Source organism: Elephas maximus, chromosome 19 (assembly GCF_024166365.1).
Source record: "Elephas maximus indicus isolate mEleMax1 chromosome 19, mEleMax1 primary haplotype, whole genome shotgun sequence".
NCBI classification, from domain to species: Eukaryota; Metazoa; Chordata; class Mammalia; order Proboscidea; family Elephantidae; genus Elephas; species Elephas maximus.
Window position 1 is genome coordinate 31,307,694 of NC_064837.1, and position 26,067 is coordinate 31,333,760.

General features: G+C 40.6%; 2 protein-coding genes across 3 annotated transcripts in view; one reads left to right on the forward strand and one right to left on the reverse strand.

Annotated features, from left to right (window-relative positions):
- Positions 1 to 26,067, forward strand: part of ACACA (acetyl-CoA carboxylase alpha) — a 321,203-nt gene that overhangs the window by 12,267 nt on the left and 282,869 nt on the right. The window lies entirely within an intron of this gene.
- C19H17orf78 (chromosome 19 C17orf78 homolog) lies at positions 11,859 to 24,970 on the reverse strand. The gene is made up of 7 exons (XM_049859474.1): positions 24,913 to 24,970; positions 23,759 to 23,845; positions 23,005 to 23,244; positions 16,649 to 16,778; positions 15,533 to 15,653; positions 14,970 to 15,104; positions 11,859 to 11,936 (listed from the first exon to the last, which is right to left on the reverse strand). Exons 1-7 carry the CDS (start codon positions 24,968 to 24,970, stop codon positions 11,859 to 11,861), a joined length of 849 nt encoding a protein of 282 aa, XP_049715431.1.

Genomic DNA, 26,067 nt, shown 5'->3' on the forward strand with positions numbered 1-26,067 from the left:
TTACTTCAAGGAAATGGCTCATTCAGTTGTGGAGGTTGCCAAGTCCCTTATCCATGGGCAGATAACAGGCAGATGACCTCTGCTGGCTCATGTGGTTGCAGGAGCTGAGGAACCCAAAACCTGCAGGTCAGGCAATAGGCTGTAGGCCTCTGTTGACTCATGGGGTTGCAGGTGTTGGCAAATCCACAATTTGGAGGTCAGAAGGCAGGCTGGAGACCTCTGCTAGCTCGCGGGGTTGTGGGGCTTGACAAATCCAAAATCTGTAGATCAGGTCACAGGCTGGAAGTCCCTGTTGGCTTACTTCCCAGGAATCAGGATCAGATGCCAAGAAGGTTGCAGGATCAGAAAGAGAGCAAACTTTCTCATAACATTCATTTTTATCGTGGATGCAGGCCATGCCCCCAAGGAAACTCATCATCCAACTGATTGGCTGCTCATATCAGATCACAAAATGGGAGGTGATACATAGTGTCTGCCAAGCCCCTGAGAATTCTAGCCTAGCCAAGTTGATACATAATATTAACCATCACAAGCCCTAAGTAACTAAAAATACTATGGTGGTTCCCATGTGATTCAAAATAAAAATATTATAAGCTGTAAGATAGATGAAAGAGAAATCCAACAAAATTCCAGTTTTTCCAATGATGACCTATTTGATTATTTTAAAATTACTCATTAATATATATGTGTATGTATGTGTGTGTATACATATATCTGTGTGTATATATATACACATATATATATTTCCCCTTCATAATTTTGATGCCTATGTTTTGTTAGTGCCCTAAGTACATGTTTCCTCACTTACTCAGTAATCTAGCACATCAGGGAAAATGGATTAGGCAACAGTGCCAAATACTATAGAGAAATCAAAGATAAAGATTAAAAACTGTTCACTGGAAAAAATTGTACCAGCATATGGGCAAGACAGGTATACTAATGGAATAGAATAGAAAGTCCAGAAAAAAACCAAAACACATATAGGAACTTAATATATGATAAAGGCAGGTTATTCAATAAATTGTGTGGACAGTTGGATAACTATCTGGAAGAAAAAAATAAACTTCAATCAATACCCTATACCAGGATAAACTACAAATGAATTAAATACTTAACATAGAAAAAATGAAAACCATAAAAGTACTAGAAGAAAATGAGAGAATTCCTTTATAATCTTGGAGTGGGAAGGCAAAATTCTCTACCATGACTCAAAATACAGAAGGCATAGAGCAGAGGTTAATGCTTTGGCTACATGAAACTCAAACATTTCTGCAGGGCAAAAGAATACCTTAAACAATGTCAAAACATAGATGGCAAAATGGAAGAATATTACAAAGGGCTAATCCTCCTAATATAAACAGCTCTTAGAAAATAGATAAGAAAGATCAACCACTCAAGAGAAACATTAATGAAAGATAGGTTTGGTTAAGGGCGTAGGGATTTTGAGGTCAACTACTGCTATGGATTGAATTGTGTCCCCCCAAAGTGTGTGTCAACTTGGCTAGGCCAAGATTCCCAGCATTACGTGATTGTCCGCTATTTTGTCATATAATGTGATTTTCCTGTGTGTTGTAAGTCCTACCTCTATGATCTTAATGAGGCAGGATTAGAGGCAGTTATGTTAATAAGGCAGGCCTCAATCTATAAGATTATCTTCTGTCTTAAATCAGTCTCTGTTGAGATATAAAAGAGAGAAGCAAGCAGAGAGACAGAAGGACCTCACAGCACCAAGAAACAAGAGCCAGGAAAATACTGCATCCTTTAGACCCTGGGGTCCCAGCTCTGAGAAGATCCTTAACAGGAGAAGGTTGGTGACGAGGACCTTCCCCCAGATCCAACAGAGAGAAAGCCTTCCCCTGGAGCTAGCACCCTGATTTTGAACTTCTAACCTCCTAGACTATGAGAGAATAAATTTCTGTTAAGGTCATCCACTTGTGGTATTTCTGTTATAGCAGCACTAGATACCTAAGACAGAATTTGGTACCAGGAGTGGGGTGCTGTTCTAACAGGTACCTAAAATGTGGAAGCAGTTTTAAAACTGTGAATGGATAGAGGCTGAAAGAATTTTAAAGTTCCTAATAGTAAAAGCCTCGATTTCCTTAAAGACACTTTTGGTGGAATTATCCACATCAAAGACAGTTCTGGTGAGAACTCAGAAGGAAGTGAGGAGAGCTGTTACACTGGAGATGGCACAGACAATGAGAAGCACAGCATAGAAACTGCAGCAGCAGAACCAGGAGACCATGCGACACAGCATGGAGCCAACCCATGGAGCTAGAAAGCTGCGTGCCTTACTGCTGAAGTTTGCTGGTGGAGTGGGGTGCCTCCAGGTACTTATCAAGAGCTTTGAAGCCAGGAAGCAGAAGCTGAAGAGCCAAGGAAAACAGGAAGCAGAGCTGCCTCATTCTTAAAGGGTAGGGCCACGACCTCAGGGGTCTCAAGGGATGGAGTCACCACTCAAATGGACTAGGAGAATGGGGCCACCCAAGCATGAGGGAGAAGAGTTGCCATTCCAGTAGGGCCTGGAAGGTGGAGCTGAAGCCCAGGGCCAAGGTTCTTCCATGCAGAATCCAGAGAGTATGGTCAGTACCTAGAGTCTGGAGGTCAGGGCCGTCGTCTGAATGGTCTCAGAGAACAGTGGATTATTTTCAAGCCTTGAGGGCTAATGTAGTGTGTTCTGCTGACTTGCCTGATGCCTGTTATCCCTTCTTTTCCTCCAATTTCTTCCATTTGTAATGGAAATGTCTAGCTGTGCCTGTCCCACTGTTCTACTTTGGAAGCAGATAACTTGTATTCTAGATTTCACAGATGAAGAGGAATTTTTGGATTTTGGACTTGGAGTCGATTTAAGATTTTTGGTATGATATGATGGGGTGAATGTGTTTTACATATGGCAAGAATGTGAATTTTTGGGAGCCAAAGGGTGGAATGTTGTGGATTGAATTATGTCCCCCCAAAATGTGTGTCAGCTTGGCTAGGCCATGATTCTCACATGATGTGATTGTCCACCATTTTGTCATCTAATGTGATTTTTCCTATGCTTTGCAAATCTTACCTCTATGATGTTTTTTTTTTTTTATGATGTTAATGAGGCAGGATTAGAGGCAGTTATGTTAATGAGGCAGGCCTCAATCTGCAAGATTAGGTTTTGTCTTAAGTCAATCTCTTTTAAGATATAAAAGAGAGAAGCAAGCAGAGAGATGGGGACCTTATACCACCAAGAAACAAGAGCCAGGAGAACAGCACATCCTTTGGACCCAGGGTCCCTGTGCTGAGAAGCTCCTAGACCAGGGGAAGATTGATGACAAAGACCTTTCCCCAGAGCCAACAGAGAAAGCCTTCCCCTGGAGCTGGCACTCTAATTTCGGACTTCTGGCCTCTTAGACTGTGAGAGAATAAATTTGTTTGTTAAGGCCATCCACTTGTGGTATTTCTGTTATACAAGCACTAGGTAACTAAGACAATTGCCTATGTTGGAATCCTAGCTCTGTCACTTATTAGCTCTGTGACTTGGACAAACCTCTAAGCTTTAATTCCCTCTTCTGTAAAACACAGATAATCATTGTAGCTGCTTCAAGGGTTAAATGAGGTGGAAGGCAGGTAGAGCAACCTGGTGATCCACAGTAAAGAAAGGAAGGGCACAGAGAAGATGAGTTCTAAATTTTTGTTACCTGGGAACCTAGAAGCAAAGAGAATCAGGTAAGAGGACCAACCAACTGTGACTCTTCATTAAGGTCAGTTATTTACTAAGTCTCTACCAGTACCTGTGGCTATCCTAGACCTGGGGATACAATGTAAGTAAAACAGACATGATTCCTGCTCTCAGTGTAGTTTAGCTCTATAAGAGAGACAGGTGTCAAAACACAGAAATACATAGTTGCAAACAGATGAATACCATGAAGAACATTTACATTTTAAAAGGATATAACAGGGAAATCTGAAGGAATTGAGGAGGTCAAAGAGGGCTCCACTGATGAAGTGGCTATTGAGCCAAAATCTGAATGATGATTAGGAGTTAAATAGGCAAACAGTAGTGAAGGAAGAGGAAAGCAGGATGAAGGAGTGAACACGGTGCTTCAGGCAGAGAACAGCATAGGCCCTGAGAGAAGAAAGAAGGAAGCTAATCCAGTGTGGTCGAAGCTAGCATAAAGGGAAGAGTAGGGGAAGATGAAATTGGAGAGCGAAATAGGGACCAGGTTATTCAGGGCATTGGCAGTCTTGTTAAGGATCTTGGATCTTAGCGGTGAGAAGTCACTGAATAGTTTTTAGTAAAAGAGTAAACAGATCATTTTGAAAAACTCAGTCTGGCTTCAGTGTGGAGAATTGTGAACAGACTAAAAGGAGGCAAGAGTGGATGTGGGGAAAGGCTATTGCAGTAGTTCAGGCCAATAACATGTTCCCCAAATCTACTTGTTTTTCTAACATTAGCAGAAGACAAAGCCTTTTATCCCTGTATAGTAAATGTGTGTCACATTTTACCTATTTTTTTAACCTCTAATTAGAGAGAAAAGGCTTAAAATTAATTTCCCAGGAAGAATGAGCATATTGAAGTGAAGGGTTTCACTTAAAGCGTAGATATGAGAATCCAGTTTTTTTCTGTCTGGAGAGGAGGAAAGGAGTTAGAGAGGTAAAAAGGGGCAGGTACCACTGAGGACACCAGAGATGCCAAAGACAGACTCTCCTAACTGCAGTGTGGCTCTTGCACACTGTCTGCTTTGCCAAAGTTTATTTTTACTGCCCTTAGTCAAATACAAATGTTGGACAAAGTTACTTTATGGCTTACCCTGGAGAGCTCAGTGATTTTGAGCAAAAAATAGGCCCAGGAATTTAGCTAATACACAGGTTGCAATTCTTTTACACCCTATAGAGTCATTGCAGGTACCTAAGAAAACAATTATCTAAATAAATCATTCTGAAACTGAATCTGTGCATTCCTTAGGTGTTTAATTTCAGAAAAAGAGAGTGACAGATGCTAGTAGTTTTTTGTTGTTGTTGCTGTTGTGCTTTAAGTGAAAGTTTACAAATCAAGTCAGTTCCTCATACAAAAACTTATACACACCTTGCTATGTAACCCTAGATGCTCTCCCCCTAATGTGATAGCACACTCCTCCTCCCCACCCTGTGTTATGTTTACTTTGTGTATTTGGTATTCTTCATTCCCCTTTGCTCCAGGTGGGTTGAGACCAATCGATGCATCTTAGATGGCTGCTGCTGACTTGCACAGTGCCTGTTATCACTTCTTTTCCCCCAGTTTCTCCCATTTGTAATAGAAATATCTAGCTTGTGCCTGTTCCACCATTGTACTTTGGAAGCGGATAACTTGTATTCTAGATTTCACAAATACAGAGGAATTTTTGGATTTTGGACTTGGAGTTGATTTAAGACCTTAGGTATGATATGATGGGGTGAATATGTTTTACATGTGGCAAGGACATGAATTTAAGGGAGGGCCAAAGGGTAGAATGTTGTGGATTGAATTGTGTCCCCCTTAAATACGTCAACTTGGCTAGGCCATGATTCCCAGTATTGTGTGATTTTCCCCCCTCTATTTTTTTTTATCATGAAGTGAAGCAGGTATTAGAGGCAGTTATGTTAATGACGCAGGACTCAATCTACAAAATGAGGTTGTGTCTTAAGCCAATGTCTTTTGAAATATAAGAGAGCAGAGAGACAGGGAGATCTCATACTACCAAGAAACAAGAACCAGGAGAATAGGGCATCCTTTGGATCCGGGGTCACTGTGCTGAGAAGATTGATGACAAGGACCTTCCTCCAGAGTCAACAGAGAGAGAAAGCCTTCCCTTGGAGCCGGTGCCCTGAATTCAGACTTCTAACCTCCTAAATAAATACCTGTGGTATTTCTGTTACAGCAGCACTAGATAACCAAGACAACCCTCAACCCCGCTATTAAGCAGAAAAAGACACATAACAGCAATAATGAAATACTTCTTCACAGCCATCAGATTGGCAAAATTTTTTAATTCTGAGATTTCCAAGTTAGGGAAGATGTGGAATAATGGACTTCTCTTTACTGCTGGTGGGACTGTATATTAGTACAACCACTTTGGAGAGCTGTATGCGGTCTTGTAAAGTTGAAAATGTATATATCCTATGTCCCATGAATTCTATCTTTTGTCATTCTCCTGGACATAGATATGTCCAAGAATATTCATCATGTAAGAAATAAACTACTATCCGATACTACCATATGTATAATGTTCTGTTCTTCTATAAGGCAGTAAGGACTTTATCCCCATAGCCTGCACTGTTTAGTCTTTAGAAGTACATTAGGGAACAGTACTGGCCTGAATGAATTCTTGGACAATTTTCTGAATATCATCTCATTCTGTGAGACCATGACGCCATGTTCCTAAATATATCCTTCTCCATCCTATTTTAAGTTTTTAAAAACAGGGCTTAAAATAGAACAGGATGTATCTGTTGTTCAAGATTTTCTTGTTTGGGGCAATGATATAGCCTTCATATCTGTTTCTTGGCATAGGTGAGTAATGCTAACTCATCTATACCAAGAAATTTGGAAGACAGCTATTTGGCCAACTGACTGGAAGAGGTCCCTATTTGCGCCCATTTCAAAGAAAGGCGATCCAATAGGATGTGAAAATTATTGAACAATATCATTAATATCATACACAAGTAAAACTTTGCTGAAAATAATTCAAAAACGGTTGCAGAAATACATCAACAGGAAACTACCAGAAATTCAAGCCAGATTCAGAAGAGGATGTGGAATGAGGGATATCACTGCTGATGTCAGATGGATTTTAGCTGAAACAGAGAATACCAGAAAGATGTTTGCCTGTGTTTTATTGACTGTGACTATTGGACATGTTATCAGAAGGGATAAGTCCCTGAAGAAGGACATCATGTTTGGTAAAGTGCACCACCAGGGCTCCTGGTAAAGTAAAGGGTCAGTGAAAAAGAGGAAGACCCTTAAGGAGATGGAATGACACAGTGGCTGCAACAGTGGATTCAAATATAGCAACGATTGTGAGGATCGCGCAGGACTAGGCAGTGTTTTGTTCTGTTGTACATGGGGTCACTATGATTCAGAACTGACTCGAAAGCACGTAACAAGAAATCTGTTATGATTTAAATACCTGTTTTACATTTACTCATGTATGTCCACTTCCTATTTCAGTGGAGCCTCTGGGTGGTGCAAACAGTTGATGTGGTCAGCTGATAGCCGGTAGGTTGAAGGTGTGAGTCCACTAGAGGCACCTCAGAAGGAAAGGCCTGGCGATCTACTTCTAAAAAGTCAGCCATGGAAAACCCTGTGGAACACAGTTCTACTTTGACACACATGGGATTGCCATGAGTTGGAATCAACTCAACAGCAAACTGCTGGTGGTGGTTGTGGTGGTATTTTTTTCTGAGGTTGCAGCTAGTAACTTCAGCCACGGGGTGGTGCAAATTCACAAAAGTCCTCTGTAAGTTTCTAAATTGTAGCCCAAGGCACTCTTGTTGTTACCCAGCACCAAGTAAAAACTTGGTGATATGGGAGGTTAGGTAGAAGAAAGGGCTCTTTGGACCTGAAGTTTTAGTATAGACATGGATCCAAGCTCCTCAGGAATGCAGTTTGAGTATTAGATGACTGGTAAGCTCAGGTCACTGAATAAGGAAAAGCAAAAGAAGGAAAGGAAAAAGGAAAGTGTTGGAATAAGGCCAGGGAAGAGAAAGATGAAGAAAAAAAGAAATACTAGAAAAAAGAATATAGCCTTAGAGAGATTTTTGCATGTTACCAACGATATAGGATGGCCCCTCATTAGTTTGTGGCCCGTGGTAACCAATAGCAGCTTTGATGTAAAAATAAACTTTACTTCATTCTCTTCTAGGAAGTCAGTTAGCCACCTCAACTATCCATTTGGTAGTATGACATTATCCACAAGTTTTTTGAGTGTCTACTATTGTGTGGTGCTTTGTTGGATACAAAGGAATATTGAGGTATGTAGTTAATAGACATTACAGGCTTCAAGCAGAAGAACCAGGGAGTATACATAAAAAGATAGTAACAGCCCAAAACAACATTAGGGCCATTGTGTGAACTCAGGAAATGGAATCATTCTGGTAACTGGGAGAGGGAGATGGTCATTAACTGGTATTTTAAGCATGCAAGCAGGAGTAGAGGATCAGAATGCGAAAAGAGGAGGGCTCACAGGACTGTCAGCCTGTCCAAGGTTTAAAAAAAAAAAAAAGTATTTCTGGTCCCTAGTTATAAGTACACATAGTAACTCTTCCTTGGAAAATAATTAGGCCTGGACAGGAACGTAAGGAAAGTGCTCTAGGTCAGGATCTGCTGAGTAGAAAAGAGGGTCCAAAGAGAGAAGAGGTTGGGGAGAGAGAAAAAGAATATTTAGGGCTAGAACCATCCTTAAACCCATCTCTGGTTGTTCATCCCTTGCATTAGCTAGGCACACAGTGAAGGAGGGATGCCAATGGCCCGCTGAAGGCCTGTAAGGCTTTTCAGAGATCCAGAGAGCCCTAGGTCACTTCCAATTTTGAGATCATGGGTACATCTAAAAAATGAGGAAATGGCAGTACACTTATAAAATTGTATATTTTAAATGTTTATATTTAACAGAGTAGTGCTCTCAACACACATACAAATATAACTACTTACTGAATTTTATTCAGCAATAGCATCAGAAGTTTAAATTGTAAGTTTTGTGACTGTACCTTCTTTGCTCTAAGCACCTACCTACCTTAGTAATCTTTGGGTCTGTCAAACAGTGTTGGGATAAGTTGGACCTTTAAAAAAAGGTGGAATGACTTCCAGTCCCCTCTAAAACTTGAAAATAAAGACAATTTAATAATTGCGGTAACTAGAAATATGGTAATAATATGTTAGCAAAAAAGGGGGACAGGTTTGAAATGGTATGAAGAATATAATGTTATTTGTGTAACGTGTATCTTTTTATGGATATGTGTACAGCCATGCACCTCATAAGGTCCATTCAGGCAATGTCTCACCGCATATAAGTCCGCCTTTGACAGGGTGCAGTCTTACCACTTTTCTTTCGCTCTGTTAGTGGAAAATATTTGAGTTTTCCTTCTCTGACAGGTTTCCACCTTACAGTTTTTGACTTTTGCAGGTTTTACTGTACATATATCCATAAAAAGTTACATGTAACACAAATAACATTGTACTCTTCATCTTTTTATATATGTAAATATATATATACACAGTAAAACCTGTGAAGGCCGGAAACTGTATAAGGTGAAAACCTGTCAGAGAAGGAAAACTCAAATATTTTCCGTTAATACAGCGATACAAAAGTGGTAAGACTGCACCCTGTCAAAGGCGAAAAACTTGCAAGACCTGGAGAAACAAGGCAGTCCCATTGAGTTCTGGCTTTCACAGGGTCCACTGTATTTATAATGTCTGTAAAGTGTTAATAGTGATTCCTCTCTGGGAGGAGGGATTAGGTATAATTTTTATCTTATTCTTTATACTAAACGTTTTTATGATGAGAATGTACTTTAATAATCAGAAAAGTATAGTGTGGTAACTTATTGAGAAAGAATTTGCAATAGAAACCTTGCTGACTAGTCACTTTCCAGAGGAACACTTGGCACTTCCCCATAGAAAAACGATGTTTCCGCAGAAGTAGTGTTTTGTCTAGTTGTGTCTATAACTTATAATGATGACGGAGGGAGAATTGTGTACTGCTGTGAAGTGATCTGCAGATTAAAGTCCACGTCCTAAAATTTCCATGGGAATTCTCCCTTCCTTCCCTTTGTGCCGTTTCACCCATCTCTTAGTTTTCAAAGATCTCCACTGATAAGGGAATATGGGATTCAAAATGGTTAACTGATTAAGTAATCAGAAATTCCTCAGAAGGAGGTTGCTTTGTCAGGGGAAGGAAATTGTCCCCAAAATAAAATAGACAGTTTTGATTCTGTCAGTACATCCTATAAGGAAAGTCAGGACAAATATTATCCAAACTAAACTCCTGTGAAGAGTTGATGAGTGTAGACTTTGCCACAGGTTTCATCTCCAGGGAAACTTCATGTTTCTAGATTTTGTGGTGGATGAGGCTGGGAGGGGTGGAGATGAATGTAGGCATTAGTCCTGCTTAGACCAAGAGCTTCAAAGCATATATTTTCCCTAGTGGTCCTGGAAGGGAACAAACTTCTTTTTTTTTCTTTCATTTCATAGGTGATCAAACTGAGCCACCAATGGCAGGATAAACTTGAGGCAGTGTTGTCAATCAGTGGCAGGGCGCAAACATATACTCGTCTACCCAAATGCCAGCCTTAGTGTTCTGTCCTCTCAATCTAATGTATTTCATGGGATGCTCTATGGAAATTTAGGATACCTAGAGGATCTCTGGAAACCCTAGTGGCATAGTGGTTAAGTGCTGTGGCTTCTAACCAAAGGGTCGGCAGTTTGAATCCACCAGGCGCTCCTTGGAAACTCTGTGGGGCAGTTCTACTCTGTCCTATAGGGTCACTATGAGTCGGAATTAACTTGACAGCAATGGGTTTGGGTTTGGGTTTTGGTGTAGAGGATCTCTAGGGCTTCCTTGAAAACCATCATCATCCGTAGTTTGCGTCTGTTTTGTCTTAGAAGGCTCAGCTTGAGTATTAAATCAGGGTTTAGGGCATTTTCCCCTGTTGATACAGTTTTGAGAATCACTTTTTTGGACTACGCTTAAAGAAAGAAGGATACAAGTTGTGTATGATTTTCACTGGAGAACTAAGAAAATAGAACCATTTAGAAACAGGCACCAAACACCAAACCTGTTGCCTTCAAGTCAATTCCAACTCACAGTGACCCTATAGGACAGAGTAGATACTGCCCCATAGGGCTTCCAAGGAGCAGCTGGTGGATTTGAACTGCCAGCCATTCGGTTAGCAGCCAATCTCTTAACTGCTGCGCTGCCGGGGCTCCAGAACAGGCGCAGTTTGCCAAAATTAAAGGAATGATTTCAGATCCTTATGAAAAGAAGCACCCTTTATTATCCCTCCTTCCATTCCCTTTTTTGCTTATGTTTAAACACTGCTTCAAAATCAGCCATTTTCACTTTCTCACTAAAATCTTATTTAGGCAGGTCAGACTTAACTCATCACTAAGTTCCCCTGAGGAATAGCATTATCATAAGCATTTTGCTCTGGAACCCTTGCTCAAAATGTATGCAGCTTGCTATTATGGTAGGTCATAATCTGCAGACCCACTTTAGTAATCGGGTCATCAAGAAACTTCACCTGGGTCCTATTTGTATGAGGTCCCTAATGTGTATAACATTTTACCTTAGTATTATTTTTAAAAATTCTTTTATCATTTAGTTGCCCATTTTGTCCATAGGAGAAGTTCAGTTAGAGTTGCTATATGTAGTAGCAGAGGCTAACTCTTGAAACCCTATGAGCATCAACCTGGGAAAGCGGGAACCTGCCCTAAGCTAATTGAGAGCCAGTGAGCATGGGTTCGCTGTGAGGATAACCAAGGAGTTGGTGAGCTGTGCCACACTAATGGTGGCTTTGCCCAGTTCCTTAGAGGCTAATGTTTAATCCTTTTGTCAAAGAGAGCAATAAGATCCATTCAAAGTGCTGGAGAGAAGACGTTTTGTTTTCGTTTGATGGGTTGGGAAAATACCCATTTTATGGATGTACAAAGTGAATCATAGAGACTTGTGGCTAAGTCAGCAACGGTGGCATGAGGGTCATTCTGACTGCTAAGCCCAGGCTCCCCCTTTCTTTGGTCTGGCATCAGTATTTGAATGTGATGTCCTTGTTGAAGATGCAGTTGTAAAATTGCCAAGAGAATCTACCCATATTGATTAACAATGGGGCAAGACTGCAGTATCTTTCATTCAATGTATGAGGTAGAGCAGAACTTTTCAGAAGTATGTCTGGTGGATAACAGTGATCCCTGCAGTTTTCTTTGAACTTGATGACTTAGGAGCATCTTGTCCAACCTAGAGATAGAGAGGAAATATAAATATAAAGAAAGATGCAAATGGATATTTCTTCATGTGCCAACAAAGGAAAAACTAAGTACAAAACCCCATATAATTCCAAGTACACATTGTTTTGGCTTTTTGCTACCCATTAATTCTAGGAAAAGTTATCATGCTTATATTGAGAAACTATGAGCAAGGTGCACATATGTAAAAAATATAGGAGAACCTAAAATTGGTTGGAACCTATAACCCACTAGCAGAGTGCCCCTCAACTCCTTGTTTGCCTTGAATGGATGAGGCCCTATGTACGCAGCTGCGCTGGATCCCAGACACAGTGATTCTACTTCATTTCTTGAATCAGGCCCAAACAACTTTGGTATGTTTTAAAAAGGGGCCAAATTACATAGTTTATAAAGAAAATGTTCTACATTCTACTTTGATGAGTAGTATCTGGGGTTTTAAAAGCCTGTGAGCAGCCGTCTAAGATACTTCACTGGTCTCACCCCTTCAGGAGTAAGGGAGAATGAAGAAAACTAAAGATACAAGGGAAAGATTAGTCCAAAGGACTAATGGACTACATCTATGACAGCCTCCACTAGACTGAGTCCAGTATAACTAGAAGGTACCTGGCTACCACCACTGACTGCTCTGACAGGGATCACAATAGAGGGTCCCAGGCAGAGCTGGAGAAAAATGTAGAACACCATTCTAACTCACAAAAAAAGATCGGACTTTCTGGCCTGACAGAAACTGGAGAAACCCCAGGAGTATGGCCCCCGGACACCCTTATAGCTCAGTAATGAAGTCACTCCGGAGGTTCACCCTTCAACCAAAGATTAGACAGGCCCATAAAACAAAATGAGACTAAAGGGGCACAACAGCCCAGGCACAAAGACTAGAAGGCAGGAGCGGACAGGAAAGCTGGTAATAGGGAAACCAAGTGGAGAAGGGAGAGTGTTGACATGTCATGGGGTTGTTAACCAACAATATGTGTACTAACTGTTTAATGAGAAACCGGTTTGTTCTGTAAACCTTCATCTGAAGTACAATAAAATAAACAAATAAATAAAATAAAAAGGAGCCAAGATTTGGGTCTATGTGGATGAAGTTTTTTTTTTATTAATCTCATCCTACCCTCACCACAGCTGAGTCTAAGGCCTGTCTGAATTTGTGTGTACTTTCTAAGTGCTTAACCTGTTATTAGCATAATTAAGATTTTTTTTTTTTTGTCTGCTTTTTCTTCCCAACTAGACTGTAAGCCTCTTGAAGGCAGGGTCCTTGGCACATAGAACATTTTCAGTAATACTTTGTGAAACATATAAATAAACCAATAAATACCAGTGTAGGAATTGAAAGACCTGGATTCTATTTTCACTAGCTGTGTGACATAGGGAAAGTCATGTAATCTCTCTGAGCCTCAATTTAAGTATCAGTAAAATGTAGATGGAAACCCTGGTGGCATAGTGGTTAAGTGCTATGGCTGCTAACCAAAGGGTCGGCAGTTCGAATCTGCCAGGCGCTCCTTTGGAAACTCTTTGGGGCAGTTCTACTCTGTCCTTTAGGGTCACTGTGAGTCGGAATTGACTCAACAGCACTGGGTTTGGTTTGTTTGTTTTTTTTTTAATTGTAGATACCTGCTGAGGGTTTTTGTAGGGTTCAAATGAGGTAATGCGTATAACATTTTGCCTTATTATTTAAAAAAATTCCTTTATCATTTAGTAGCCCATTTTGTTCATAGAAGAAATTCAGAGTTGCTGATGTATGATTTCCTCTATTTCTGGACTAGACTTTTTAGTCCCTTTGAGGCCTTTTTCTTCAAATGACAAATGATCATGTTGATTAGAGTACAAAACTAAAAATACACCATATAATAAAATCATACTAATTTGCATGGGCTTATCATCTAATATTAGAAGAAATGAGATTATAGAAAATCTTAGTTTAGACCAGAGATGACAAATAAGTTGCTAGTGGGTACTTGGAGCGCTGTGAGAAGAAAGACTGAGAGGCCGTGCCTGGGTGGAAAGAGTGCAGTGCTTGATTATTGGTATGTGCAGTAGACATAAAGAGTGGTGGCATGAGTGCCCGGAATTTGCCATCCTGGACTAGATAATCTTTGAGACCCATTCTTCATTTTCCTCACTTAAAAGTTTAAGCTTGGGCATTGTGACATTCATACTGCACAGTTGCCCTGTTCGTTGCCGTTCAGTCAATTCTGACTTGTGGCAGCCCCATGTGTGCAGAGTAAAATTGCTTTATAGAGACCCATTGTTAACATTATAATGCTACAAAAGTGAAAACCCTGTTTAATTTTGGAATTATTGGCTATCTCATCTCTTTGCCTTAGTGAGTACTGTAGATGTTTTGGGAATAAGAGAAGGCATCTGTCAATTTCTAGTATTCAAAGGCTGAGTCCACTCCTGGTGGGGAAGCTGGATTTAAAGCAGCTGTGTTGAGCCAGTGGCATAGTGTCTGTTTCAGACATCAAAGGACACTACTCATTTATAATCCTATCAGGTAAACCCAAGGGCAGAGAAGAAGGAAGTTGTTTTGCCAAGTCTTCAAAGTATGTGGTGCTTCCTAAACTTTGATGTACATAAGAGTTACCTGAGGGACAGAGTGGATATATATGTTGTGGTTCTGAAGCTCTTACAATTTAGGGGAACGCTTTTAAGAAAAAGTATACAGATTTTAAAATCACAGAATTGCATACAAGATCTTGGTTTGGGCCCATGGGTCTTGAAGCTTAAGCTTCATTAGTTTAACAGTAAATCCACTTCTTATTTAGGGAGCTTGTTAAAAATCTTAAAAATAAGATTCCTGGCCATACTGCAGACATTCTGATTCAGTATATCTGGGATATCTTCAGTAAGTACCCTATTTGGATTTGGCTAGGCTGTTGTTAGGAAAAGAGTTATACTTTCCTGTTTGGTGACACATTAAAAATTGCCCACATTTGCTTCGTAACTGAAGCAACCCCCTTCTTCCCCAATACTTATATATTAACCCCATTTTCTCCAGGCAAATGTTGTAAACAATACAGAGAACACTTTCCTTCTCAGGCTGAGAGTCAGGCTGGGCTTTGGCTACCCTGGGTTGCTGGTCTCCCATGCTGGCTCCCTTCCTTTGCCTTCCCCGCAACCACTGGCATTGACACAGCTCTCTGGCTCTCAGGCATTGACTCTGAAGGGGGAAGATGACTGGTATTAGTGTCTGGTGGTTTGTATGCATTTGGTTATCTTCCAAACATCATGTCAAGCCATTTAAAGAAATCATCTCTTGTAAAAAATATATTAGGTCTTACTGGAGCTATCCTCCCTAATGAATGTCCAAGTGTAACAGAGAAAGGAACTAGCATTTGGGGACCACCTTTCATACAGAATTTCAGTTAGCCTTCATAACCACCCATAAGAGACACGTATCATGAGTCCCATTTTACAGATGAGGCAACTGAGGTTGGAGAAGTCAAGCAATTTGCCCAAAGTCACTCAGCTAGTGAGTGTTAGTGACAGGTCTGTCCGAACTCAAAAGTCTGTGCTTTTCTCATTATGCCAAACTGCCTCTGGAATACAGTAGGCCCTTACAGATCCAGGCCAAAGACCCAAACTTACGGGGCATGGAACTTCAAAAATGACAAACACTATAATGGCGATTCTGCTGAGCAACAGGGTGGCAGCAATCAGAAGTTTGACCACAATGCTCCATTTCTGCCTCTTCGCTAGGCCGTCATCTGTTTCTAAAAGGGGAGAGAGGAATGGAAGAGGGAGAAAAGAAAATTTGAGAAAGGGAAGAAATTGACTCTTTGACTTGAAGATCTCCTAGCTCACAAGACTAATAGGGCTCCACCTGACTCAGAGGCAGAAGATGAATTTCCAATTCAGACTCAGAATCAGGAGTCAGGTGAGCATCCTGGGCTCTGCCCTAGCCTCCTTGCAGCCTCTTCCCGGGGATTTGGAATTTTTCATGATCAAGTAGGGCTAGTTTTTGCACTCAGGAGAAGAGGCTAGGTGCGCAAAGAATTCTAAATTCACCTTTCGTCAGCAGCTCTCTCAGGATCCCTACTCTTCTGCTCTGACACATTGTATGGGATTAGAAAATCATCTTTCCTATGTTCCATCCTCTTGGCTTTACTGGGGCATAAGGAGGGACTAAGGTGAATCGGCAGTGCTTCTGGGTCATAAGCCAAATTTGGGGGCAGATGGCTTGTATGCATTTTGTTATTACTAATCTCATATTTATTTTTTCCCCTGTAGAAACTGGGGTATAACCCAAACTGTAATCTTACATACAGAATTTGAGTCCTGGCCAATTTAGGGAGTCTTGTTTCTAAAAACAGTATACATGAAAACATGTTATTGTCATCAATGTTAGGATTATTTAGTATTGCAGTATCATCTATCTATACATACAAAATGGCTGGAATTAACCTACCATGTGAATAAGATTTATCCTGGCCTCAAATCTGGCTACAGGTGAACTTCGTTGGAGATAAAGGATCATTGATGGTGTCAACCTACAAAAATTTCTGAGACCATGTTTGTAGAGAAGCTGATTTTTTCTTAAGAAGTGGAATGATTTTCAGGTGTGAACTCTGTGTAACTTCGCAACCTCCTGGAAAATCCTAGGAGATACAAACTAATTTTGGGGCTAAAAATGCTTCCTTTTCTTTTCATTCTTGTCTTACCCCTTCTTATTCTGTACCTTGTTGTTTCGAAGGCCTAGAAAATTCATCGATACTTGTAGTTCTTGCTCTTTCTTTGTTCCCAGGAGTTATGGAAACGATAATGATGGAAAAAGTCTCTGATGAAGCTACCGTTACTGGGTAGACCTTACATTGGGAGATACCTGGTAAAAAAGCTGTAAAACAATGAAAGGACAACTGAGAAAATTTTATCCGGCCTTTGAATTTATCTAACACAAACCCTGGCTCTATTCAGCTGACATTACATTTCTAACTCTGGCCCCATTAATTTGTCCATAGGTTTAGGGTGTGGACACAAAGTAATGCCAAGAATAAATGAGGATAGGGATACTAATAAGAGATACAGATTAACCCCCATGGGGCCTTTGACTAAAGTAGGATCAGACCTTATCTTGATTGCCTATAATTAAGGCCATAATAATAAGGACGGAGGGCGTAACACTGTTAAAAGTTTCCTTCTTTAAAGAAGGCGGCTCCAAAGTCCAAGGAAGAATGTGAAATATAACTTGCCTTAATGATTGCTGCAATTCTAAGTCAATGGTGGAATCTAAGTTAACTACTCTGAGAGAGGATTGGGAAAAAGGAGGAGTTGGTAGGAGGAAAGGTCACCCAGTTTGTAAACTCCTCATTTTCATTCATTTAGCAAATATTTCAAAATGAGTATCTTATACATCAGACACTGCTTTGGGTACTTTGGATATATCAGTTGGATACATTCTAGCAAGGGAACAAGCGAAGGGAAGGGAGGGTGGAGCTGGGAGGGGAGGGAAGGGAAGCAGATAACAGTAAGCATAATAAATCAATTTTATAGTATGTTAGAAGGGGATCAGTGTTACTTTTAAAAAAAATTGAAAGGGAAGAGTCTGGAGGCAGGGGCAGCCAGTGGTTGGGCAACCTGCCACATAGGGTAGGTCTCATTGAGAAGGTAAGATTTGAGCCCAGACTCCTTTTTTTTTTCCAAGGAGGTGAGGGGGTTAGCGAAGCAAAACCTGGCTAAGTAGTGACAAGCAGATATCTGGGGAAAAGGAGATGGTTTGAGTAAAGGTCCCAAGGTAGAATGTGTCAGGCATGCTAGTGTTTTAGAGGAATGTCAAGGAGATTGGTGAGACTGGAATAGAGTGAAGTGAGCAAGGGTGATAGTAGTAGATGATGTAGAGGTAACAGGCCCATATCATATAGGGTCTGGTAGGACAGGTTAAGGTTTTTTATTCTGATTGAAATGGGGAGCCATTGCAATGTTTTGAGCAGAAGAGTGATAGAATAACTTATGTTTTTAAAGGATCACTCTGACTATTGAGAATAGAGCATAGGGGGACAAGGGTAGAATCAATCAGGGTAACCTGTTAAGGAGGCTATTTCAGAAATCCAAATGGGAGATGATGGTGACTCAAACCACTAGTAAAAGTGATAAAAAGTGAAAGGATTCTGGCCGTAGTTTGGAACTAACTTCTCTTGACTCCAGAACTGACCTAATCTAATTCAGACAGTGGTTCATATTTCAGTTTTATTGGTGTCATATCACTGCTTATTAAATTAATGTCTGTAACTTTTCTTGACTTTTCTAAACTATGCTTTCATGTCTTAAGGCTATGTGAAAATGATAGTTCTTTTTCACACATGCCAGTGGCCACAGTACTGGGCACTGTACCTGAAAGTCCAGGGGAAGGAGCAGTCCCTGATTTCAGTTTAATCAGGAAGACAGTGCTGGCACTTATAGGCAGAGATACGCATAGAATCAACAGGTTCAAAAGGAAATTATGTTAAGTACTTTCAGCATGGTGCCAATCAGTTCTCTGAAGTGATAACGTGTGTTTATGAGACAGCTGAGATGAAGATGAATAAATCTTACTTTGGACATGTCACAAGTCTGGTTTCCTTATCTGTAAGGTGGTTAAGAAAATACAATACTTGGTCAATCTATTTCATAAGGATGGTATAAGAGAAAACCCAAACCCACTGCCATAAAGTGGATCGTGACTTGTAGCGACACTATAAGAGAGAACAGAACTGCCCTATATATAGGGTTTCCAAGGCTGTACGTTTTTACGGGAGGAGGCTGCCACATCTTTCCCCCACGGAGCAGCTGGTGGGTACAAGTCGCCCATCCTTTGGTTAGCACCTGAGCGCTTTAACCACTGTGCCACCAGAGCTCCCTAAAAAACAAGAAAGCAGGCATGAAAACACTTTGTAAACTGAGCAATACTGTGATTGAAAGAGAACAAATCTAGAGATTCTTCTCTAAGTAGAAATATACCCTCTAGTCATGGGGATAATAGTATTTCAATGTGGCATATCTTCTACCTCCTGGGAGCCACTGTTTCAAAGTCTACTTAGTAGGCATCATTTGTCACTGCATTTTCAGTTCTGCCTAACTTCTAAGTGAATGTCCATCAATGTTGGCAGCTCCTGTCTCTTAGAGCTCATCTGCTAGATAACTGAACGTTAAGGTTGGAGCACACTGGTAAATGCAAATACCTCACTCCCTGTGATGATGGAATTCCAGCATTAGTTTTTCTTTGGCTGATGATATTTGAACAAGAATGCCCACTTTAAGGAGATACAAAAAAATCAGATTTATGAAGTGGATAGCTTAGGAGATGATTACCGTCCCAAAGGATGTTTTGCTTTACAAAATTACTTTAAATAGAAAATGTTAAGTACATTGTATCTAAATAGAAATTCCCTTAGAGATTATCCTCTAATAAGACTGTCACTTTGAAAGGCTATTTGAGAGACCTTACATACATTGCAGTTGGGTTTGTGCTTCAAGAGCTAACCCTCCACTTTGTATATCTAGAAATTAGACCATCTAGTCAAATCCCAAATACCCTAAATACCGTGTGGTATAAAGTCAGGAAAGGTTGAATCCTTTCACCATACTTATTCAATCTGTACGCTGAGCAAATTTTCCGAGAAGCTGGAGTACATGAAGAAGGACAGGCATCAGGATTAGAGGAAGACCCATTAACAACCTGCGATATGCAAATGACACAACCATGCTTGCTGAAAGTGAAGAGGGCTTGAAGCACTTATTGATGAAGATCATAGGCCATAGCCTTCAGTATGGATTACACCTCAACTTGAAGAAAACAAAAATCCTCACAACTGGACCAATAAGCAACATCATGATAAATGGAGAAAAGATTGAAGTTGTCAGGGATCTCATTTTACCTGGATCCACATTCAACACCCATGCAAGCAAGCAGCAGACAAGAAATCAAAGGATGCATTGCATTGGGCAGATCTGCTGCAAAAGACCTCTTTAAAGTGCCAAAAAGCAAAGATGTCACTTTAAGGACTAAGATGCACCTGACCCAAGCCATGGTATTTTCAGTCGCCTCATATGTGTGCGAAAGCTCAACAATGAATTAGACTGAAGAAGAATTGATGCCTTTGACTTATGGTGTTGGTGAAAAATGTTGAATATACCATGGACTGCCAAAAGAACAAACAAATCTGTCTTGGAAGAAGTACAGCCAGAGTGCCTCTTAAAAGCAAGAATGGTAAGACATTGTCTCACATACTTTGGACATACTATCAGGAGCGACTGGTTCCTGGAGAAGGGCATCATGCTTGATAAAGTAGAGGGTCAGTGTAAAAGAGGAAGACCCCAATGAGATGAATTGACACAGTGACTGCAACAATGGGCTCAAGCATAACAACGATCATGAGAATGGCATAGCACTGGACAGTGTTTCGTTTTGTTGTACATAGGGTCACTATGATTCGGAACCAACTCAGCAGCACCTAACAACAACAACGGTCAAATCCCAAGGAGCCCTGGTGGCACAGTGGTTAAAGGGGCCGACTGCTAAGGGAGAGGTCAGCGGTTCAAAATCACCAGCAGCTTTGTGGGAGAATGATGTGGCAGTCTGCTTCCATAGAAATTTACAGCCTTGGAACCCTGTGGGGTTGCTATGAGTCAGAATCGACTCGATAGCAGGGACTTTGGATTAGTCAGATCCTTCATTTGTAGCTATAGAAACTGAGCGTTGGAGAAATTGAGTAACTTGTCAGAAGTTACTCATCCTTACTCCTTAGGAGTTTCGAATTCCTATTTTACTCTAGAACATTTTAATGAACTGTCTTCTGACAGTTTCCAGGACATCTTCCTATGCAGACTAACCGGTCACATTCATAGTGTGGTACCTTCAGAAGGCATCTCTTCTATGACTTTGTAAGCATGACCATTTACCTAATTTTCATTTCAGCCCTATTCTGAGTCTGTTACATCCTAGTACTCAATGCAGGTTTAAATTTAGAATAGGCAGTTTTAAACTTATAAATGGATTTATGTTTTGGAAGTCCATTCATAAGTTGGTGGTTTGGAATTCATCATTATTCCATAGAAATGTGTGGTGAATTATGATTAGGTCCCCACACTAACCCACAAACAGCCATTTGATCTGGGAACCAATCACCATGTCATAGAGGAAGGATGAAGGGATTATGTTCCTCCTTCCCTGGATTCTAAGCTAGCCCAAGGCAAAGTTTTGAGTGAAGTCAAATTGATCTTTGGCATCTCTCCTCCCCACATCCAATCTCCAGTTGTCCTTGTCCCAAATTTCTGAGTGCTGTTATCCTTATTTGCCGTGAGCTCCACAATGCTTAGCACTGTATCAGGATAGATTCACCCCCTAGAGCAATCCAGACTCCATATTAACTTAAGTCCACTACTTCCCATCATAATGCCATTGACTCAAGGGGGTGCCACATGTTAAAAGGAAAGCAATTTGACTGAATTAATTTGTGTTAATATTAACTGTCTGAAAGTTAAGTGAGTTTTCAAGAGTTTATTTTTCGCACAAATTATCACTGGTGGAATTTTAGGAAGTATAATAAAGTGAGTGAAAACATTTAGGTCATAAGAGGATATGTAATTTATGGTACCTGGGCCACATCCTAAGAGCCTATCCACTTATTTCCCAACCTCTAGTCCCTAGGAAACCCTGGTGGCGTAGTGGTTAAGTCCTACAGCTGCTAATCAAAAGGATGGCAGTTTGAATCTACCAGGCACTCCTTGGAAACTCTATGGGGTGGTTTCTACCCTGTCCTATAGGGTTGCTATGAGTTGGAATTGACTTGATGGCAGTGGGTTTGGTTTTTTAGTCTGTAAATCGACTATAATTTTAAAGTTTTTTTTTCCATAATTCTGCATGTGAACTCCCAGTTTCTCTAAAAGTGCCAATTTTTATTTTATCTTTCCAGCACTGCAGCAGTAGCATCTAGGGGATTGCCTGTATATAAAAGGAGAACTACCAGTTCCAATTTATTGACGATAAACTACCTCATAAAAAGAAGGGGTGGAAGAAGAAAAGGAGGACAGAAGCAGTGAAACATAAGGTGAAGGTCAAAAAGCCCTGCCTAGGGGCTATGAGGGGAACAAGCAGTCTCACAGTGTTGGTAGGAGTGCAAAATGGACAAACCTCTATGGAGGATAATTAACAATATCTATCAACACCTTTGACACAGCAATCCTGCTTCTTGGAATGTATTCTATTGGTAAATTGCAAGTACACGGAGAATGTATAAGGTCATCGCTTGTAGCATTGTTTGTATCTGTAAGATTGGAAATAGCCAAAATATCCATCAATAGGGGACTGGTAAAATAAATTATAGTACAGAAATGCAAAGGAATACTGTACGACTGTTAAAAAGAATGAGTCAAATTTATACTTCTTGCTATGGAGCAATCTATAAGATACATTGTTGAGTGAAAAAAACAAGGTACAGAACAGTGTGTATGGCATACTACCATTTATATTTTTGAAATATATACATCCATACATGCTTGGAGCCTTGGCATAGTGGTTAAGAGCTCAGGCTGCTAACCAAAAAGTCGGCAGCTCAAATCCACCAGTTGCCCCTTGGGAACCCTATGGGGCAGTTCTATTCTGTCATAAAGGGTCGCTATGAGTCAGAATCTACTGGGTGGCACACAATGACAACAACATACATGTTTAGAGTACCTCTGGAAAGAAATACAATAAATCGTAATACTGGTTGCCTTAGGGATAGAGAACCGGAACACTGAGAGAACATTGAGAGTAGGAGGGAAACTTACTTTTCAACATAAATTTGTGCTGTTTGAATATTTTATTGTGTGCTTCAAAACAAATAAAAATCTTTTTAAAAATTCAAATTGCCATTGTCAAAAGAAGACCCATCAGAAATGTAGATCATATGAAAATCACAGCATGTCAGGGCCAGAAGGTCCCTTAGAGATTAGAAAACTCAGGCTCAGAGAGGACAAGATTTGCGCAAGGGTGGGGTGGGGGGCGGGTAGCGGTATCCATTTCCTTGTGGCCTTAGCTGCCACTGAACCTTCAAGGATGTCAACTAAAAGTCAGCGCCTACCTCCATCTCCTTTTCCAATCTCACCTTTGCCTGCCAGAAGGGATGCAGTCTGAGACTTGAACGTAGGGGCTAGGTGACAGCTTGGGGAGGCTGAGCTGTTTCTGCTGGGAGCAGCAATGACTCTTAGGTTCTTCAGAGTATACTTGACATTTCGCTTTTTCTCCGAATACATGAGACTGACTTTCACTTTGCTCCCAGAGCATTGCAGGGTAGCCAGAGTCTGATTTTGGATGATTGTGGCCCTTTTGGCTTCTGCCTGGGCTTCTGGAAGGAGAAAAGTAAGACAGAAAAATACAGCTGGTTCTTAATCTGAACATTGCCCAACTAAATTACTTCTACTTCCTACCCAGCCCTTATGACCCTGTTAAACTCCACTGTTGCACTTTCTCCTTTTTTCAGTTCACTTCTTCCTTAGCATGTGTTTTTCATACTAAATATACAAGCCAAACTTTTCCTCCTTCCTGCCATGGAGTTCCGTGAGAATGGGTGACTGCCATGAATTCAGCACAGAGAAATGCTCATAGATTATTTTGTTTAATGCAGAAAGGGTTGAATGCTGGTTCCTTCTCTTTCTTTACCCTCATCTGTTTGATTTATATAGTCATGCCTTAGGTAATAGCAGTTAAAAATTGGTTTCCAGAAAGCCTCTTGGAGGGGATACATATCTTTAAAATAGGATATTTAAGATCTAGCCTAGGAAGCAAGGAGACAAACAAGTTTTAAAGGTGACATTCCTTGGAATGGCAAAGTAATTTTCCAGGAAGGGCCCATTCCCTACCTTGAATTAGCATATCCCTGATGTTTCTCACATCCTTTGGGAAGAGCTCAGGCAGCAGTTCCACTTGGCAGCTGCTTTCGCTGATTTCTGAGGTAGCTAGAAAACAAAAACGTCAGGATTTACTGGGTTCTTATTCTTCAGAATTCTGGGCACTGAAGGGGGAAATACAAAAGAATGTAATCCCTTCTTATAAAACTGGCAATCTAATTAAGATGAAACTTCCCCCAAAATACTTTAAAACTTTCAGCCAAATATTTTTAGGAGTTAGCCTAGTATAAAGAAAACTGAGTAGCAACCTATTACCTTTAGGAGAAAGAAAGTTGAAATAGAATTAAGTTAATAAAAGACTACACAACCTATTCCCCCAGACCCTACTTAATTTCTCTTTTCCTTCATGTTCTGTCTGCCTTTTGGTGTTAAAGAAAATTTTGTCTATTAAGAATGTGTGAGTTTATTAAGTGTGAGAATCCAAGGTATATCTATAGGTTGCCACTGGACTGTAGATCATATTAATGCTTTGTAGTACATGACTCACAGGGTGTTGTGACTTTTCATCATTAGTTAAATTTATTACTGTTGCACATTATGCTGTTTCGCCTTAACTCTAACTGGCTAATTTTGGAGATGAAATGTTTTAAACACTTCAAAGAATAATGGTTTAAATAAACAATTATCAGCGAGAAGCAAATGGTGCCATTCCACCCCCACCTACTCTTTCCCTTAACTCTCCACACCCAGGATCATCCCCATCTGAAATTTGGATATATGACTCACCTTAAAAATGTTTTATGAAGGGTTACGAATTTGAGAGTCTTAGTTGATGACAATGCTGAAACTGTACCAGCACCCTTCAGTAAAGAAAGCCATCTAACAGTGAGAGAACTTTCAATGTTAATTACATGAACAAGACAGAAGAATGCATCACATTCTCTGAAAACCTCTCATCATGGAACAGACAGCTATTGCTCTGGGTTGAACAAATTGCAGCTCTGCGTAGAGACAAGAGGATACATGGGATGACATCTGCAAAGCATCACCTGCTGGGTATTGGCTATATCTGTATCTGGCAGAAGAGAGCCTAGGCATTGCCTTACAGGGATCTTTCTACGCCTTCCAATGGATTTTCTAGGCTATCAGACTAGAGAAATACTTACCTTTCTTGTTGACATCATAGGATATAATGATTAGGCTGAAGACCAAAATGGTATCCATGTTAACTTGAGCACATACTCCTTGCAGAGACAGTAAGCTGCTAATCTATCACAGCTTCTTATAGCCCACTCTCTAGCTGCTTTCACTACCCTGGACCTACGTTTGACTGTGGGAAAGTCTGGTTCCACCTTGATTATTTTCCCTCATTTCCTGAAGACCCAGGAATAGAGGTGATTGGAGAGAGGACCGAGTCTGTTTATTAATGATTGACTCAGAAGGTCTTCCCCTCACTTCATTGCTGGTGCCGGCAAAACTGTTAATTACATAGAGGCTTCCCCAGCAGAAAGGGCATTAACATCCAGTGATATGCTTTACAAATACTTGCTGAGAGACACGTAGACATTCACATGCGTGCTCACTGACCGAGGCATACAGATTAACACACTGACAAAGAGATGTGGAGCCTACTAAAGAATGTGGTCTGTAGAATATAGCAGGAAACTAGGACTGAATGAGTCATTGAGTTACACTGGAGAGAACTGAACTAGGTATCCACAGAATTGAGTTCTAGTACAGACCTTGTTAATAACATCACCTTGGGGATTTCAGTTTTTCTCCTCTGTAAATTGAGAGTTCCAGCCAAATGATCTCTAGAATTTATTCGCAGTTGTGCATATAAACTCATGTTAGGATAGGCATACCTATATAGTTTTGCACATTTTCACACTCTCCTGAATAGTAAAGTGAGAATGACTATTGGGCTGAGAGGTCAGTGCAATGGTTAAGATTGTGTGTCAACTTGGCTGAGCCATGATTCTCAGTGTTTGTATATAATCACTGCCATGATGGGATCTGCTTTGAATAGCTAGTCAGTTGAAAGGGAGTTTCCTTGGCAGTGTGGCCTGCATCCGAATATAAGCAGATGTTCTGGCATTTTGCTTGCTCTGGATTCTGCAGCTGCCTCATGTTCCTCTGACCTCCAGTGCTTGAGACTTGAGCTATCACCTTATCTGCCGATCCTGGGATTCGTCAGTCTTCACAGCCTGTAAGTGAAGCTCTGTTCCCCAACCTGCTGATCTTGGGTTCACCAGCCCTTGCAGCTACGTGAATCGGGAGAAGGCTCTATCCTAAGCCACGGACTTGGGACGTTCCAGCCT